General features: G+C 48.9%; 1 protein-coding gene across 4 annotated transcripts in view; it reads right to left on the bottom strand.

The window, feature by feature from the left end:
• XPO6 (exportin 6) overlaps window positions 1–17,665 on the bottom strand; it is a 101,246-nt gene extending 83,581 nt beyond the window's left edge. For 2 of the 4 annotated variants that reach the window (XM_032328573.1, XM_032328572.1), the window contains exon 1: window positions 17,169–17,663. In XM_032328573.1, coding sequence (XP_032184464.1) covers window positions 17,169–17,171 — 3 coding nt within the window. In that variant the 5' untranslated portion in view covers window positions 17,172–17,663. Of the gene's footprint in view, window positions 1–17,168 lie in introns of all 4 variants that reach the window. The other 2 variants (XM_032328571.1, XM_032328570.1) reach the window with 2 other exon arrangements.
• Between the last annotated feature and the right edge of the window lie 275 nt (window positions 17,666–17,940).

Genomic DNA, 17,940 nt, shown 5'->3' with positions numbered 1-17,940 from the left:
TCAAGCCCCAAATTCTTTGCCTCATGACTTCCCTATTTCTGCTCTGAAACCCAACCCAGGTGCCAATACCTTTGGGAAGCCTTCCTTGATACAGCTCTCTAATTTGGTCAGGCTTTTTTTTTTTTTTAATATAGTTGTACCCCTCACAAGGCTCTATTTCTGCACTTATCCCCTAGCACAGTAATCATCTGCTGACATGTACCTCCTCATCCAGAGTTACAAAATTCCAGAAGTTAAAAAATTCTAGAACTTATCTTCACCCTTTCCATCCTCACATTAACTGTAGAGCAGATTTCTTCCCAATTATTTTGCAATGCTATTACAAGAAAGCCCTCAAATTCACCAACAGGTGCTTCCTCCACCTCCTAACTTCCCATTTTGGTAAAAAAAAAATTACCAAATTAGAAATCACACCATAGGGCGCCTGGGTGGCTCAGTGGGTTGAGCCGCTGCCTTCGGCTCAGGTCATGATCTCAGGGTCCTGGGATCGAGTCCCGCATTGGGCTCTCTGCTCAGCGGGGAGCCTGCTTCCTCCTCTCTCTCTCTCTGCCTGCCTCTCTGTCTACTTGTGATCTCTCTCTGTCAAATAAATAAATAAAATCTTTAAAAAAAAAAAAGAAAGAAAGAAAGAAATCACACCATAAGGATGCCTGGGTGGCTCAGTGGGATAAGTGTCTGTCTCCAGCGCAGGTCATGATCTCAGGGTCCTGGGATCCAGCCCCGCACTGGGCTGCCTGCTCAGTGGGGAGCCTGCTTCTCCCTCTCCTACAATTCCCTCTCCCCTACTGTTCCTGCTCTTTCTCTAATAAACAAAATCTTACACACACATCCACGCACACACTTCGTACCACAAGTCTTTCCTTTTTCTTTTTTTAAGGTACTCCTTGAGAGGAGGAGTGTGCCCGGGAGTGGGGAAGGACAGAGGGAGAACGAACATGAAGCAGACGACACCGGAGCGCAGAGCCCAATGCAGGGCTTGATCCCACAACCACAAGATCATGACCTGAGCCAAAACCAAGGCTCCGACGCTCTACTGAGTGAGCCACCCAGGAACCTCACAAGTTAAAAAGTCTTTTCAACCTTCCCTCCGTCATCAGCAGTATCCGCAGGAGCCCGGCACTCCTCCAGCAGTAGGAACTGCTCTCCTTTCCTTCTACTCCTAGGGCATGGTGAATCCAAGACCCCAAACTTAACCTTCTACTCTTGAATTTATCCAGGACTTCTACTTCCTCACTAAGAACTTTAACTTCCTCATCTTTTCATTTGTATCATCAGTTCCAATAGTTGAATTTCTTTGGAGGATAACCTTCGATAAAGTAAAGACTCTTGTAACTCCCAAGTCACAACCCAGAATGATAAAAAAAACCCAGGTTGCACTGAGCTAGGAGGTCAGCTGGACCCATTCACTAGCCAAGCAACTTGTTCTAGACACTGCAAGAAATACCTTTTTAAAATAACAAATGATTTATCAAAGGCTTTGAAGGTCACTGGCAATCATCAAAACCACAAGGGGTAAATGTCAAGGAGTATGTGCGGATAAAAGTGGTCCACTCAAAGCCCTTTCACTTTCGAGCTGTTCATTATCAAGGTATAAAGGGGTATTCTTTTTCTCAAAATCTTTTCTGATATTTCTTCGAGGTCTTTGAAAGCCTTCAAGTATCTTCTCTTCATAAGAACTCTCCTTTAATGGGGCGCCTGGGTGGCTCAGTGGGTTAAAGCCTCTGCTTTCAGCTCAGGTCATGATCCCAGGGTCCTGGGATCGAGCCTTACATTAGGCTCTCTGCTCAGCGGGGAGTCTGCTTCCTCCTCTCTCTCTCTCTGCCTGCCTCTCTGCCTACCTGTGATCTCTCTGTCAGATAAATAAATAAAATCTTCAAAAAAAAAAAAAAGAACTGTCCTTTAAGATTACAATAGGATGGGAATTTTCAGCACTTCTCAGCCAAGTAGGTCTGTCCACAAGTGTCTGGAAACATGGACCGGTCACCCCCACAGTAAAATGAGATGAAGGCCACCTGGTGTTCCTCAAAGATAACGTATGTGCCTGGGTCCTTAATTCACTTGTGAAGACTGGAAAGGGCAGGTAGGAGGACGAAAGAGAGAAAGTATGATGATTTTTAAACAAGAAATGTTTACAGTACAACCCAAGAGTTTCAAGAAATGTCAGATTTACAGAGATGCTCTGACCTATATCCCAGGACAGGTGCCTTCCTTTAACCAGCTGGAGGCGCTCTCTGCCATTAGGGGAGTTTCAGGAGAAAATAAAATCCGAGACACACTATGCACGACTGGTAAACTCCCTTATGAAATTACTTCATATATTCTTTAGCATTCTAAAATAACATTCTGGTTCATAAACCCAGTTAACAATTACCAAAAAAATCACTTCACCAAGGTGAGCTCTGCAGCTTTCTGGCAATGGAATCGCCTTCCTACAATTAAACCTGTTTTTTTTTTTTTTTTTAAAGATTTTATTTATTTATTTGACAGAGAGAAATCACAAGTAGGCAGAGAGGCAGGCAGAGAGAGAGAGAGGGAAGCAGGCTCCCTGCTGAGCAGAGAGCCCGATGTGGGACTCGATCCCAGGACCCTGGGATCATGACCTGAGCCGAAGGCACTGGCTTAACCCACTGAGCCACCCAGGCGCCCCCAATTAAACCTGTTTTTATGGGATGTTATGACAAACACAAAGCCAAGTGGGGAAGAAAGTAAGCCTTAACCACATGGATCATCAGAAAAAAAAGTTTAGAAAATGATAAGGTTATACAGTCCCACCATTAAAACAAACACATTAGTCAAGTCCAAATTTTAGTATACAGGAAATGTTAGTATTCTTATTCTGAATAAAATCAGCAGCATAAGATTCACCAACCAAATGTGCAAGCCATTCCAAACATAACTTTATGGATTCTAAAATTCAGCCAAACTACATTTAAAAAAAAAAAAAAAATTGCTGGCTGACCCAAAAGAAAAACGTACAAAGATAAGACGACCAGGAGCGGTCAACAGACATGGGAAAAATACATATGGCAATAAAAAATCAAAAGACGTCCCACTTCACTGACAAGTAAAGAAAGGCTTGCACATGACGTGCCATTTTCACTCTTCACGTTAAAAGAAGTTGTCATGGTCGGCCAGGAGGCAGGGAAACAGGAAGTGAGTGCACCAATGACAACAGAAACTGGTTATCTTTCCACAGGACTAGCACCATCTATCAGAATTTTTAAATACACTTACTGTTTGTCCCGCAATTCTTCTAGAAATTTATCCTACAATTTCACAAAGTAGATAAAGTTATATTCAACATGTTTACTACAGTATTAGCAGCAAACACTAGAAATCTAAAAAAGCCAACATCAGGGAATTAGCTAACTACCTTAAGGCAGGCATACCAAGTTCTAGGGCAAAATGACAAAAAAAGAATCCACACTCGGGGTGCCCAGGTGACTCAGTCGGTTGAGCATCCAACTCTTGATTTCAGTTCAGGTCATAATCTCGTGATCATGGGATTAAGCCCCAAGTCAAGCTCCGCACTCAGTGTGGTGTCTGCTTGAGATTCTCTCCCTCTCCCTCTGCCCCTGCTCACACTCTCTAAAATATAAATAAATCTTTTGGTGCTCTGGGTGGCTCAGATGGTAAAGCGTCCACCTTCAGCTCAGGTCAGGATCCCAGGGTCCTGGGATGGAGCCCCACATCAGTCTCCCTGCTCAGCAGGAAGCCTGCTTCCTCCTCCCTCTGCCTGCCTCTCTGCCTGCTTGTGATCTCTCTCCCTGTCAAGTAAATAAATAAAATCTTAAAAAAAAAAAAAGTTTAAAATAAAATAAAATATAAATAAATCTTTAAAAAAAATCCACACTAAAAGATATCTTAACTGAGTTACTGAACTTCAGCAACATAGATTTCTTCTAACAACCATATATAAAAGGCAAGCTACCTCTAACTGGGGTAAAGGGACAGCACTGTATGAATTCGGCTAACAATGCTTTTCTTTTCTTTTTTTTTTTTTAAGATTTTATTTATTTATTTGACAGAAATCACAAGTAGGCAGAGAGGCAGGCAGAGAAAGAGAGGAGGAAGCAGGCTCCCCATGGAGCAGAGAGCGCTATGTGGGGCTCAATCCCAGGATCATGACCTGAGCAGAAGGCAGACGCTTAACCCACTGAGCCGCCCAGGCGCCCCAACAATGCTTTTCTACACACCATTCAATTGCAGAAAACAATGGAGAAATATCAACAAAATGCTTACGAAAAGAATACACGAACCCGGAGGATTACCATTTATGGAGAACAACAGATAGGCATACTCAAACGTGAAATAACTCAAGGAATATAGCAACCATAAACTCTTCTGAAAAAAATTATTAGGGATGACTGGTGGCACAGTCAGTTAAGCATCTGCCTCTGGGACAGAGCCCTGCAGTGGGCTCCCTGCTCAGCAGGAGGCCTATTTCTCCCTCTGACTGCTATTTGCCCTGCTTGTGCTCCCTCTCTCTCCTTTCCCTGACAAACAAACAAACAAACAAATAAATAAATAAAATCTGCCCAAAAAATTATCAGCGAATCAATGTTGAACAGATTAAAAGGGTCAACAAAACGCTCAATCCCAAATGGTAGAACCATGTCCAAGGATCTGCAAGAGAGAATGCAAACCCAGAATTTTATACCTCGCCAAGATGTCCTTCAAGCATAAAAGCAGGCATTCCTGATTCGTCACATAAGTGATAATAAAATCTAGCCAGCAGGAAGATGAATTAAAGACTTCAGATACGAACCACAGTTAAAAGAACCGATGGGGAACACTGAATCCTTTAAAATATAAAATGAAGGGGTGCCTGGGTGGCTCAGTGGGTTACAGCCTCTGCCTTCAATTCAGGTCATGATCCCAGGGTCCTGTGATCGAGCCCCGCATCGGGTTCTCTGCTCAGCAGAGAGTCTGCTTCCCCCCTCTCTCTGTCCACCTCTCTGCCTACTTGTGATCTCTCTCTGTCAAGTAAATAAATAAAATCTTTAAAAAAATAAAATAAAATATAAAACGAAGACTAAATACTGGCTATGGTCATGGAACATACTATAAATGCTCTAAAGACCCTGACAAAGTAAAATAAGAACCAAGAGTGAGAAGAGGGAAATAGAAGGAATGTTCTTATTTTTCCTATTATTAAGTTCACTGATACTGCCCAGAACTAAAACATGGAATATATTTATTAAAAATGATGTCATCTGGGCGCCTGGGTGGCTCAGTGGGTTAAGCCGCTGCCTTCGGCTCAGGTCATGATCTCAGGGTCCTGGGATCGAGTCCCGCATCGGGCTCTCTGCTCAGCAGGGAGCCTGCTTCCTCCTCTCTCTCTCTGCCTGCCTCTCTGCCTACTTGTGATGTCTCTCTGTCAAATAAATAAATAAAATTTAAAAAAAAAAAAAAATGATGTCATCTTCTTGGAGCACTGGGCTGATTCAGTCAGTAGAAAACACAACTCTTGATCTTGGGGTCATGAGTTCAAGCCTCACACTGGGCATAAAGCTTACTTAAAAATAAGTAAATAAAATAAAAATGATGCCATCTTCTTAATAACTTTCATAATCTTTTTCCTTAACCTACGGGGATTTATCAAGAGCTAATGATTACTGAAGCAAAGATTCATTTGAAATTTGACAATTCCTTTTTCCGTTTCACTTGTTTTCTTTTTTTGCTATTAAATTCAAGTGACCTCAAAGGCATTATGCTTAGTGAAAAGAGTCCATTTCAAAAGGTTACATACTGACTACAGTTATACACCATTCTTAAAATGCCAAAACTATACACAGAGAAACAAGTGGATGCTAGGAGAGAGGGTACGGGGCTAGAACACAGAGAGCATTAGGCTTGAGGGAGTTCTGTGCTGATGGGACCGCCCTGTACTTTAACTAAGGTGGTAGTTACACGAATCAACATATGGACTGAACTGCACAGAATCATAATACAAGTGACTGTAGGTGAAAACTACATGGGGTCTACAGTCAGTAACTGACATGGACCAACGTCAACTTCCTGGTTTTGACACTGGACACAGCTATTAAAGATGTCACCATGGGGGCTCATAATCATCCTTTCGCAACTTTCTGTATTTAAGTATTTCAAAAAGTATACACTTTGTTAAAAAATACAAGTAATAGTAAATTGATTTTTCCTTCACTTAAAAATGAACATGATCCCAGAAATGAGAATGATCACTTTTTAAATGAAAGTACGCATTTTAGGACTCCTTCTCATGTATCCAGATAGATACATACATGCAAAAACACACGGATATTCATGTAAGGTTAACCGTAGTTCAGGCTGGTAGGATTTGGGGTAACTTCTTTTTCTGCCAGCATTCTTGGCACCTTTTAATACTACTTTGTTTTTAATAAGCACATGTCATTTTTGTAAAAATTATCCAGTTATTACTCTTTTGTAAATAAATAAAGACATCTTCCCAGGTCTGCTTACAAGCCAATTTAGAAACCAATGATTTTTTTCCCCTCAGCTGCATTCAGCTCATAAAATACCTTTAGCTTTCCAGGGGGTCTGAGACCAGAGATCTTTTTCATGATGACGTCTGTATAAAACAGCCACAGGCTCTGTGAGGTACCTGAGCCACTGCACCTGCTAGACCTAATGGGCTTCGCTGAACTCCTCTGTGGCAAGTCAAGCCACCCTCCTCACTGCTGACGTCCTGTCATGTGGTCCAGCTACCACCGTGCCCGCAACCATCATCCTACTCCTATGGCATCAGAGGACATGCAGATACCTAGCTTTGCTGCTATCAGCAAACTTCTACCATCCTGCCCTTTCTGTTAGGAAGTCGGTTTTACAAGTTTTACGGTTAGAGGACTAGATGTACTATTCTTCCTGGGACAGTACACCCAGTTAGGCTACAGTTCAAGTGAATATGCCTATATAAATGTGCATTGGCTTAAGGAGAAGCCTACTCATACGGAAAAAACATGGGCTGTGTAGTTAGAACCGTGAGTCTGAATCCCATCTCTACCAACCTGCTGTGTAATTTTGGTCAAGTTACTTACCTTGCCCTCCCTGACCCTCAGTGTCCTCATCTTCCCAAATGTACAACGGGGGCAGATAGGACCTCCCTGGCCGGGCTGCCGTTCAACTGAACGAGGTACCGTGCGCAGCGCACACAAGGGCCCCTCAACGAGGACGAGCACCGAGTGTCACGATGAAACGCGCAGACCTCCCGCTCCCTCTCGGACCCCAGCCTCCTTCCTCTCCCGTCAGCCTCCTGCTCCTCCGTCACTTCTCTCTACACTGGGAGTTTCCTCAGCCTCCACCACCCCTTCCCCCGCCACACCCCACCCCCACTGTGCCCCAGTACTTCTCCCAGAGCAATTCCTGTCTGGAGCCTCCCCCTAAGTACACATCTACACGGCATTTCTTGTAGCGACTTCCCCTGTCCGCCTGTCCAGCGCCCCAGCCCCATAAACCACCACCACCACCACCACCCTCACTCCCCCTGCCTGTCCCCATCCCGTCTACTTGCGCAGAAGAAAAATGCCCTTATCAGAGCTTGCTGGCTGCGTGGGTTTTGGAAAAAGACAGTGCTTACTATATTCATACTCTATCAATCTTACCACACTCTCCAAATACTGCCATTGTCATTTACTAAGGTCTAAGGCCCACCTTGACCTTCCCGGATATTTTTTTTTCAACCCTGCCTCTTCTGACTGCCTCACTATGTGCAGAATGCTTAAGAGGCACTGGAAATGCAGAGGCCTAAGACTCACCCTGATAGGGACTCCTAAAGACAAGGAACTAATCCTCCCACCCACAGGCTTGGAGTGGGACTAAACGGAGACCAGAGGATTTGAAGAGTCTTTCTTATACTGTGCTCTTCAAACTTCTGAACTGTTTGACACTTACTAGAAGAATGTAGTCTTATAATTTCTATATAGCAATAACAAATACATCAAAATAATAAAAGCCAAAAGAAAAAACCTACGTATAATAAAAGATGGTAACTGTTAAGCTACTAGCTGAAAGGCCTCAAAGAGACGGTATTTAGGGTGACCTTGAAAGGGTAGGGAAGGTCTCACCTGCAAAAAAGGAAAGGAGAGCAGAGCAGAGGGAACAGCCCTGAGCAAAGGGAAGTATGAAGTGTGCCCAGTGTACTGGGAATGACGGGTGGTTTGTTATGGCTAAAGACATTCCAAATCAATCACCTTAAGCTTTTAATGGATCATCTTCAATCCGTACTGAGAGGACGAAGAGTAAAACTGAAAAATCCAAGACCCAAGTGCTTCCCATCATTCTGCAGTAACAAAAACCTGGTCTTCGGGGAGTCTGGGCAGCTCAGCAGGTTAAGCATCCGACGCCGGATTGCAGCTCAGGCCAGGACACAAGGCCCATCCTCCCGCTGGGCTGAGGATTCTCTCTCTCTCCTCCCTCCCTCCTCGCCTTCAATTCTCTCTCAAAACAACAACAGAACAAACAAACTTGGTCTCTAACGAAGGGGGCCCTCTGCTCTGAATGATCTGGGGTCAAAGTGCACGCTCCCAGCTGAGCTCCACAAGGTGGCCCGGGTAGGAAGGCAGACGATGAACCGCTAGGGGGAGAACCTGGAAGCTGTCAAGACACTACGAGTGCAAAAGCAAGAGACGTGGCCTGACCAAAGTGGACAGAATGGAGAGAAAGGCTGGGTCAGAACACGGGTCAGAAGAGCATCCACAGGTCTACAAGAAGGGACTAAAAGTGAAGAGGAAGTTAAAGATGACTCAGGTTTACCACTTGAGTGTCTGTGAATCAAGTCATGAACAGAACCAGGGCACGGGATGGGAGGGGGTCACTAACCTGAGGCAAAGATGATGGATTTGGTTTTAGACGTGTTTGACCTGATGTCTTCGGGACACAGGACGATACCAACCGCAGGAGAGTAAGGCTGAGTTCTCTGGGACACACAGGTCCTAACTGAAGCCATGAGAAAGACCCAGGGAGACTGAACCAAGGCAGTAATGTCATGGGAGCCAAGAAAAAGTCCAGTGGTTGCCACAGGCCCAAAGGAAAATTCCGTGTAAGGACTGAAAAGAGGCCCTTTACACTGGCTCAGCACACAGAAGTTAGAGGCGATCCGGAAAAGTGAAGACATTAGGTCAGTACACAATGCGCGTAAAACGTGCCGGCCGAGCGCAGCGGCCCCAGCTCAGGAGCCCCTCCCTCCTCACCCCAGCCTGTACTGTCACATCTTCCTTGACTGGGACACACGTACCGACAATCCACTTTCGTAACATCATCGAGACCCTTGTCCTGCCCCACGCCAACCCCCTGCATCTGAACCCAGCAGGAGCTGCCCACCCCCCACAGAGCAAAGTCTCCTGTCACCTTCCTGTCGGTTCTGTACCTGTCATCTCCATTCCCACCAAATCCAAATCACCCATTAAGGAAAACCCCCACTCTCCCTGTCACCAGGTTAGAGGCTGCCAAACCGAGCTTGACCTTTTCCTTTACCCCCGGATTCTAGAATCAGTTTTTCAAGCAGTAAAAACTCTTACTGTTAAGTCCTCCTCACCCTGATTCCATACCCAAGAACCGACCTTTGTCACATCCAGACATGCAAGGTATCATATCCGTTTCCCACACTGATCTAACCCTGCACGGAAGATGGATTCCTTCTCCTTCACGGAAAACACAAAGCCAAACTCCTGAGAGTAGTATGGAAAGCCCTCCATGATCTAGCCATAAACCGCCTCCATGACCTTCTCTGCAACTACTACTTGACAAAAAGCACCAGAGCCAAACCAGTCTATCCAATGGTTTGAACACTACACCGTTAGTTACAGCCTCCTCTTCTGAAATACCCTTTCTCTGCAAGCTCTCATCACAGGGAACCTCACGGACTCCCATGCTCTAACGGCCCCGGAAGCACCCAAGACCTCGTGGCATTCCCACCCCAATGTAACTGTCTCCCACGCCAGAAACCGTTCCAGGCTCCTGGGACACATCAGTGAACAAAGTGAAGATCCCAAGCTCTAGCGAGTCCATATTTAGCAGGAGGAGGTAACAAAAAAAGACCTCATAAATAACGTTATGTATATAAAATGTTTAAAAATGGTAAATGCAGGGCACCTGAGTGGCTCAGTTGTTGGGCAGCTGCCTGTGGCTCAAGCCATGAACCCAGGGTCCTAGGGTCAAGCCCCACATCGGGCTCCCTGCTCGGCGGGAGGCCTACGTCTCCCTCTCACTCCCCCTGCTTGTGTTCCCTCTCGCGCTGTCAAATAAATAAATAAATAAATAGAATCTTTAAAAAATAATAATAAATTTTAGGAGGGGGCGGGAGCCTGCGGGCCTGCGGGGCCGGCACCCAGTTCTGAAGGGCAGCGCACAGGGTGAAGATGCGATCACTGGGTGCGCGAAAAGAAGTCCTGCAGGGTGGAGCCGTCTCTTCCAAGAGCGGCGGAGGCCTGCAGAACACCACGTAGCCTTGGTCCAGGGACATGCAGGCAGCCCCGGCAACACTGCCAGCACCGGACAAATCACGTGAAAACTGGGCTGGAGGGCCCCAATTGCAGTAACTAATTGGTGACTGGGTCTTTAAAGTTCCATAGTTGGTTCTGGGGTATTGTGTTTTGAGAAATTCTTTCTAACCAAATGGCCTAGTCTGGCCCAGTCAGAGTCTGTTGTGAGGGGGCCTGGAGGGCTCATCATGATCCCTGGGATGGAGCCCCACATCGGGCTCGCAGCTCAGCGGGGAGTCTGCGTCTCCCTCTGCCTGTGCTTTCTAAAACGAATAAATAAAATATTTTGTAAAAATAAAATAAAATAATTTAATAATAAATTTTAAAAAATAAAAATAGATGGGGCGCCTGGGTGGCTCAGTTAAGTGTCTGCCTTCAGTTCAGGTCATGACCCCAGGGTCCTGGGACTGAGCTCTGCATTGGGCTCTCTGCTCTGTGGAAAGACTGCTTCTCTCTCTCCCACTTTCCCTGCTTGTGTTCCCTCTCTCACTATCTGTCTCTGTCAAATAAATAAATAAAGTATTTTTTAAAATAAATAAAATGGTAAATGCTACACAGGGCGCCTGGCTGGCTCATTCAGTAGAGCACGCCAATTCTAGATCTCAAGGTCATGGGTTCAAGCCCCACGTTGAACATCAAGCTTACTAGAAATAAATAAATAAGAAAGAAGGTCAATGCTACAAAAAGAAGTAAAGCAGGCTGTGAAGGAGTGGGTCAGAAGCTCCGGGGAGGACGTGAGAACCAACCACTGCTGTAGCGCCCGCAGAGGGAGGGACGCTGACTGCGAGCTAGAGAGAATGGAAGGCCAGCGGTCAGGGAGCGCGCTCCCCTGGAGTTCTCCCGCAAAGGGGAACAAAGACATGGGGCAACAGCCGACCTGGGTAGAAGCAGTAAAGAAAGGTATTTACCATGAGAAGACCTGCCATGTTTGTGTCCTGCAAGTACCCAGCCCCTGAGAAAGTCCTCAGCACTCAACAAACGTTAATTCCTACACTTTCCCTTGACACCGGCGATTCTGTCATCTTACTGGCTCATACCAGATCTGTACAACTACCTGCAAACTTTTCCTAACCCTTCAAGACTCCAACGTGCCTCCTGGGAGAGCTCCCCTGGCACCTCTGCTCCGGAGTCCCCCTCGGCGGGGCTGCCTTTGTCCGCACGCATTCCTGCCCTCTCACATCACCACGGCCTCTTGCAATGGCTGCAATACAGCCCCATGCGCCTCACGGGAACGGCTCCTGGAGGCCAGGCGCCACTAACCCCCGTGGGGTCAGAAAGTAACAACGGAAAGCTCTCACTGTGCTCTGCCTCTTGAGCCGGACTGCCTGGGTTTGAAGCCCAACTTCATCACTCAGCTGCAGTGTGGAAGGGCCCTGGATATTCTCATCCATTTAATGAGAAATAAAAATAGCATCTATCTCCTGGCATTGTCGGGAAGAGTCACGGAGTTAACATGTGTAAAATACAGGGCATCCTCTAAACTCTATAACTATTAACTATTGTATTATTATATTGTACCCAGAGTACCTAAGATTATAAGCTTGACGTTGGAAATCAATCAATTATTTCACGAATGAATAAACTGAGGCATTAAAAAGCTCTGTACATTACAGTCTGTGTTTTCGTTTACTTTACCAGTAAAGTAATGTCGTCATTTGAACCGGGTCATGTCTAATTTTCTCAAAAGCTGTTCAAGTCATTTCTTGATTACCGAACCTGCCTCCCAACCTAGCTCTAATTACGCGACTGCCTACAGACCCTCTGAGGACCGCGGACCCTTTCCCTAGCATCTCCCCACACCCCCGCGGCTTCTTCATACCTCCCGCGCATGGGGGGGACCATGGAACAACACTGATGACCAAGTGTGACACACCACCTGAGTGGCCGAATCTAAGGTCTGATTTTGCCTCCGTTATAGTGACCACTCACCACTTGTTATGGGAATGCCACGGAAGGGGACATTCAAACTTAAGTCTTTGTAACCAAAACAATTTCCTAAGCAACTAGAGAACCACTAATTTAAGCAAGAGCTCGGTTTTGCACACCATTTCCATAATAACCAACAGCTCACTCGGTATTAGGTAACAACTTTTCAGAGAAGTAGTGGGAACCTCTGAGATATTACATCACTTAGGAACTCATGGGAATTCAACAAAAGCCAATGATTTAATCAAATGTACTTACAGTACAGTTGTTAGAGTAATTCTGGACTACACTACACATTTTTTTGTTCTTACATTTTTATTTATTTAGTTGAGAGAAGGGACAAGCAGACTCCCCACTGAGGAGGGAGCCAGACCCAGTGCTCAGCCCCAGGACCCCGAGACCAGGACTCTAGCCTAAGTCAGACACTTAACCAGCCCCCATCACCATCTACCTCAGAACCAAACAAAATATAGCCGGGTGGCGTTCCAATGATCTTCCGCGATCTTCCGTGTGAGACCCGCGCATGTGCGGATGGACAGGCCCCAACTTACAAATGGTTCAACTTTAGGACGCTGCAAATGCAATTCACAATCAGTAGGAACCATAGTTGGAATTTCGACTTTGGATCTATCCCTGGGCCGGTGACATGCCGTACAAAATTCTCTCGAGATGCTGGGCAGTGGCAGCCGGCTACGGCTCAGTCAGCCCACGATCACCAGGGTCAACAACCGACACAGCCACAACCATTCTGTCCCTCGTCTTCAGTGCAATATTCAGTAAGTGACATGAGATATTCAACACTCTGATATAAAACGGGCTGTGTTAGATGGTTCTGCCCAACAAGCCACCCCTTGTACGCTTACCCGTTCTAAACACATGGAAGGGAGGCAAGTCAGGTGTAGTAAATGCATTTTTGACTGACAGTATTTTCAGCTTACAAGGGGTTTATCGGGACATAACCCCACTGTAATTGGAGGAAGATCTGTCCTGCCTAAAAGCGCAGGCCTTGCAGTAGAGTGCCTTGGTCCAGATGCCGGCTCCACCCAGGAATCCTACAGCTCCTCTGTCCTCAGCCCCTCTGGTAAAACTGGCAAGAATGGGGGCGCCTGGGTGGCTCAGGGGGTTAAAGCCTCCGCCTTCGGCTCAGGTCACGGTCCCAGGGTCCTGAGATCGAGCCCCGCATCGGGCTCTCTGCTCAGTGGGGAGCCTGTTTCCTCCTCTCTCTCTGCCTGCCTCTCTGCCCACTTGTGATCTCTCTCTAAGAAATAAATAAATAAAATCTTTAAAAAAAACTGGCAAGAATGTAACCTAGCAGGGTGGTCTTGTTAACCAGACCAGACTGACTGACACAAGAAAAACGATCGCTAGCTCACAGCAGATCCGTAATAAATGGTGCTCTTATCACATTATACCATGTTCATCTCATCAGGATTGAAGTTTTACAAAGACATGAAAAACACTCAAACAGGGGCTCCTGGCTGGCTCAGCTGGTTAAGCGTCTGCCTTCGGCTCAGGTCAGGTTCTCGGGGGTCCAGGGATGGAGCCCCGCACCGGGCTCCCTGCTCAGCGGGGAGTCTGCTTCTCCGTCCCCCTCCACCCCTCCGCCCTGGCTTGTACAGGCGCTCTTACACGATCGTCTCTCAAATAAATGAATAAAATCTCTTTAAAAAAAAAAAAAAAGGCGGGGGTTGGGTTGGGGCACCTTGTTGGCTCAGTGGGTTAAAGCCTCTGCCTCCGGCTCAGGTCATGATCTCAGGGTCCTGGGATCGAGCCCCGCATCGGGCTCTCTGCTCAGCGGGGAGCCTGCTTCCTCCTCTCTCTCCCTCTCTGCCTACTTGTGATCTGTCAAGTAAATAAATTAAAATCTTAAAAAAAAAAAAAAAAAGCGGGGGGAGAGGTTCAAACATGTGTCAACTATCACTCCTAAAAGTAAAAATGTTAAGTAAGAAATAAAAAGGCAAAAAAGTTCCTGGAATAAAGCAAGAGATGTGATCCCAGGGGGAAAATCTCCTCCTGTAGACACACACCAGGCAACGATTTCCTCGCATTCTGGTGACAAGGCCTGCCCCACCCACACCCCTGACCCTGGATACCTACAGGATGTGAACCCCCAGTGTGAGTGATGAAGAAAGGATCTGATGAGAAGGTCCTAATCTGGTCACAGTCACTGTGGCCACCCCTTGCCTGCTTAAGTATGTGAGGTCGAGCTTACAAAACCCTTGACTCGAAACTTAGCCCCAGAAAAACATGTACATTGTAATCATGGAGTCAACTACTTTACAACAATTGCTCAGAAGGGGCCATTTTCATAATGTTCTGATTGCCAATTAAAATGAATTCTGGATGCAAGGATGCTTGGCTAGCTTAGTCAGGAGCTGGTAAGATTCTGCCAACGGGGGTCCTAAACCTCCATTCCTGGCAAGCTCCCTGAGGGGAGGAGCTTGTCTGCCTGTTCATCAGACACTTCTAGAGCCTGGGGTCCGGTGGCAACTTAAAATTCAAGGAGAGATTTCGACACCCCTGTTCTGGGCAGCATCACTCACAACAGAACATTATTTAGTGTTTAAAATGAAGGAAATCTGACACATGCTACATGGGCGAACCTCCCGGACATCACGCTGAGTGAAGCCAGGCACTAAAGACCCAATACTGCATGATTCCGCTTCTGGGAGATACCTAGAGTCGTCAAATTCCCCGAGACAGAAAACAGAGCGTGGCCGTAGGGGATGAGGAAGAAGGGAATGAAGTTATTGCTCCATGGGTAGTTCCAGTGTTAAGATGAAAAACGTTCTGGGGATGGGGGGATGTACCTTCACCACAATGTAAAAGTACGACGTGACCCTGGAACAACATGGCTTTCAACTACACGGGCCACTTACACACGGAGGGTTTTTTTTTCCCCCAATAAAAGCAGCACAGCACTGTAAATGCACTTTCTCTTATGACTTTCTTAGTGGTATTATTTTCTGTCGCTTACTTTGCTAAGAATACAGTATAGAATACATACAACATTCAAAATAAATATCAATCGACAGGTAACGTTATCAGTAAGGCAACAGGAGACTAACAGTAAAGTTTTGGGGGAGTCAAAATTATAGATGACCGGGGCACCTGGGTGGCTCAGTGGGTTAAAGCCTCTGCCTTCGGCTCAGGTCATGATCTCAGGGTCCTGGGATCGAGTCCCGCATCCTCTCTGCTCAGCGGGGAGTCTGCTTCCTCCTCTCTCTGCCTGCCTCTCTGCCTACTTGTGATCTCTGTCTGTCAAATAAATAAATAAAATGTTTAAAAAAAAAATTCTAGATGGCTTCCCACATCATGGGGGGCAGCGCCCAAGACCCCCACGTTGTTCAAGGGTCAGCTACTGAACTGTAACACCTAAAAATGGCTAAAATGGTACTTTTTATGTCCTATGTATTTTACAACTTAAAAAGAAGAACCAGGAAATTAACGGAAAGACTAAATGAAGGAAGGAATACTGAGTACGACCTTCACCGCTCACACAGTGTTCTATCTCGTGCCTCCGGGTTATTCATTAAGGGACTCCTACCACCATATTTTACAGATGAGCAAACTGGGCCTCAGAGAGCTTCAGCGATCGGCCACTACACTACACACCGCATCTGCTACCCGGGGCTGCTCAGCATTCACGGTGCCTTTTACCGCTGGCTGGAGGCCGCCTGAAGACAAGGGCCAGGACGGAGGTCTTCTTTCGATGCCCAGAAGCTAACGCAACACCCCACAGGCCCCTTGAATGTTTTAAGGAGTCGCACCGGCCTGAATACCTGCATCACCGATGTCATTATGTCCCTTTCCCTGCGAAGGCCCCGACAGCACTGAATGGACAGCCTTAGCAACGCTCCCGTCCCCGGAGGTGCTCCAACACAGCCCGGGCACTGCAGCGCTCCCCCTGGGGCGTGCTGTGTACCCGGGCTGGGGCAGATAAAGGGTCGGACAATTTCATCTCGGAGGGCACCGAAGCCACGGCCGTGGAGCGGTCGGGCTCGGGAACCAGGATCCCTAAACAGATGGGAGCACACAAACCGGAGCAGGCGCCGGGAGCGGCCCTGGGTCTGAGAAACGCGGAAAGCAGCATCTTCCCAAGAGGCGGCTCCTGAGCTGGACCTGCAAGAATGAAGCTCCCCGGGCACGACCAGGGGGAAGGCCGGGGCGTGAAGCGCAAGCAGCCGCCCGCCCGGCGTGAACGACCCCATTCTGGCTCCGCTATTTATCCCCCGGAGAGGCGACCTCTGCACATGCCCAACCCATAAAACCACGGCCAAGCCCCCATCGCACCCCGTGGGCTACGCCTAACAGAAGCGCTGGAGGCAAAGGGCCAAGTTCATACCGTGCCACTGTCACTGAAGAGTGACCTTGAGCTCGGTAACTAGCTGCCCGGTGCCCCGGTCTCCCCCAGGTCAGGAGGGCGCGACGGACCCCGCGTCACTCTCTCACCCGGGCCCAGGCACACCGTCCGCCCTCCTCGCGCAGCAGCGCGGCAGGCAAACAGCCTACGCGGGAAGGGAGGCACCCCCAGATGCCAGGGCAGTGCCCGCTGCGCCTCCAGGTCCCTCCCAGGCCCGACACGGCCCCGGGGGGAGGGGAGCGCCGAGCCGGGGCGGCCGAGCCTGCACGCGTGTGTCCCCGCCGGGCCCGGCACGCGGCTCTCCCCGCCGCGGGGAGCAGCGACGGCTCAGCAGTCCCGGGGCCCGCGTCCACCCGCTCAGACCCGGCACCGCGGAGGGTAGGGGCGCGGCCCCCACTTACCATGCTGGCCGGGGGAGGGGCGGCTCAGGTGAGCTGGCTCTCGAGCTGCGGACACGTCCCGCGCGCACAGGTCAGGTCATGGTCCCGGCGGGCTCGGGAAGTCCCCCGCCCAGGCCAAGACAACCGCCGCCGCACCCGGGCCCCGCGGGGACCCTCTAAAAAGAGCGCAGCCCCCCGGCCCGCCTCATCGGGGACCCCCTGAACGATTCATCTAGAACCACCCGCCCCTCCCCAAGAAAACGGAAAAAAGCAGGAAATGGGGCTCGGAAGCCGGGGAGAGGGCAGCGGCTCGGGGGGGGAGGGGGCGCCCCGCCCGGGCCCGACCCCCGAGGGGAGGCTCCGGGCCCAGGCAGGGGCTCCCGGCCTCCGCGTCCAGACGCGGCTGCGGGCGCGGCCCCGAGGCTGAAGGGGCGGAGGCCGAAGGGGCCTCGGCGGCGCGGCCCGGGCGGCCGGCTCAGGGAAGGGGCCCGCGGGCCCGCGCTGTCCTCGCCGCCTCAGCCCGCACGGCCGCCGCCGCCGCCCCCCGGAGCATCCCTGCGCGCGCCCGCCCCGGAGCCACCCGCTCGCGCCGCGCGGCCGCCCCCGACCAACAGCCCCAACGCGCCGGAAGTGGCGAGCGCCCGGCGCGGCCCCACGGCGCGGCCGCCGGGCTGCGGCGCTGGAACCGGACCAATCCGGAATCGAGCGGGGAGGGGGTGGCGGCGGGGCGGGGCCGCACCTGACGGCTCCCTCCTGGCCCCGCCCTCCCTCCTGGCCCCGCCCCGCCGCCCGT

Source organism: Mustela erminea, chromosome 20 (assembly GCF_009829155.1).
Source record: "Mustela erminea isolate mMusErm1 chromosome 20, mMusErm1.Pri, whole genome shotgun sequence".
Taxonomy (NCBI): Eukaryota; Metazoa; Chordata; class Mammalia; order Carnivora; family Mustelidae; genus Mustela; species Mustela erminea.
Note: the sequence above shows the minus strand (reverse complement) of the source record. Positions and strands in the feature narration are given on the sequence as shown.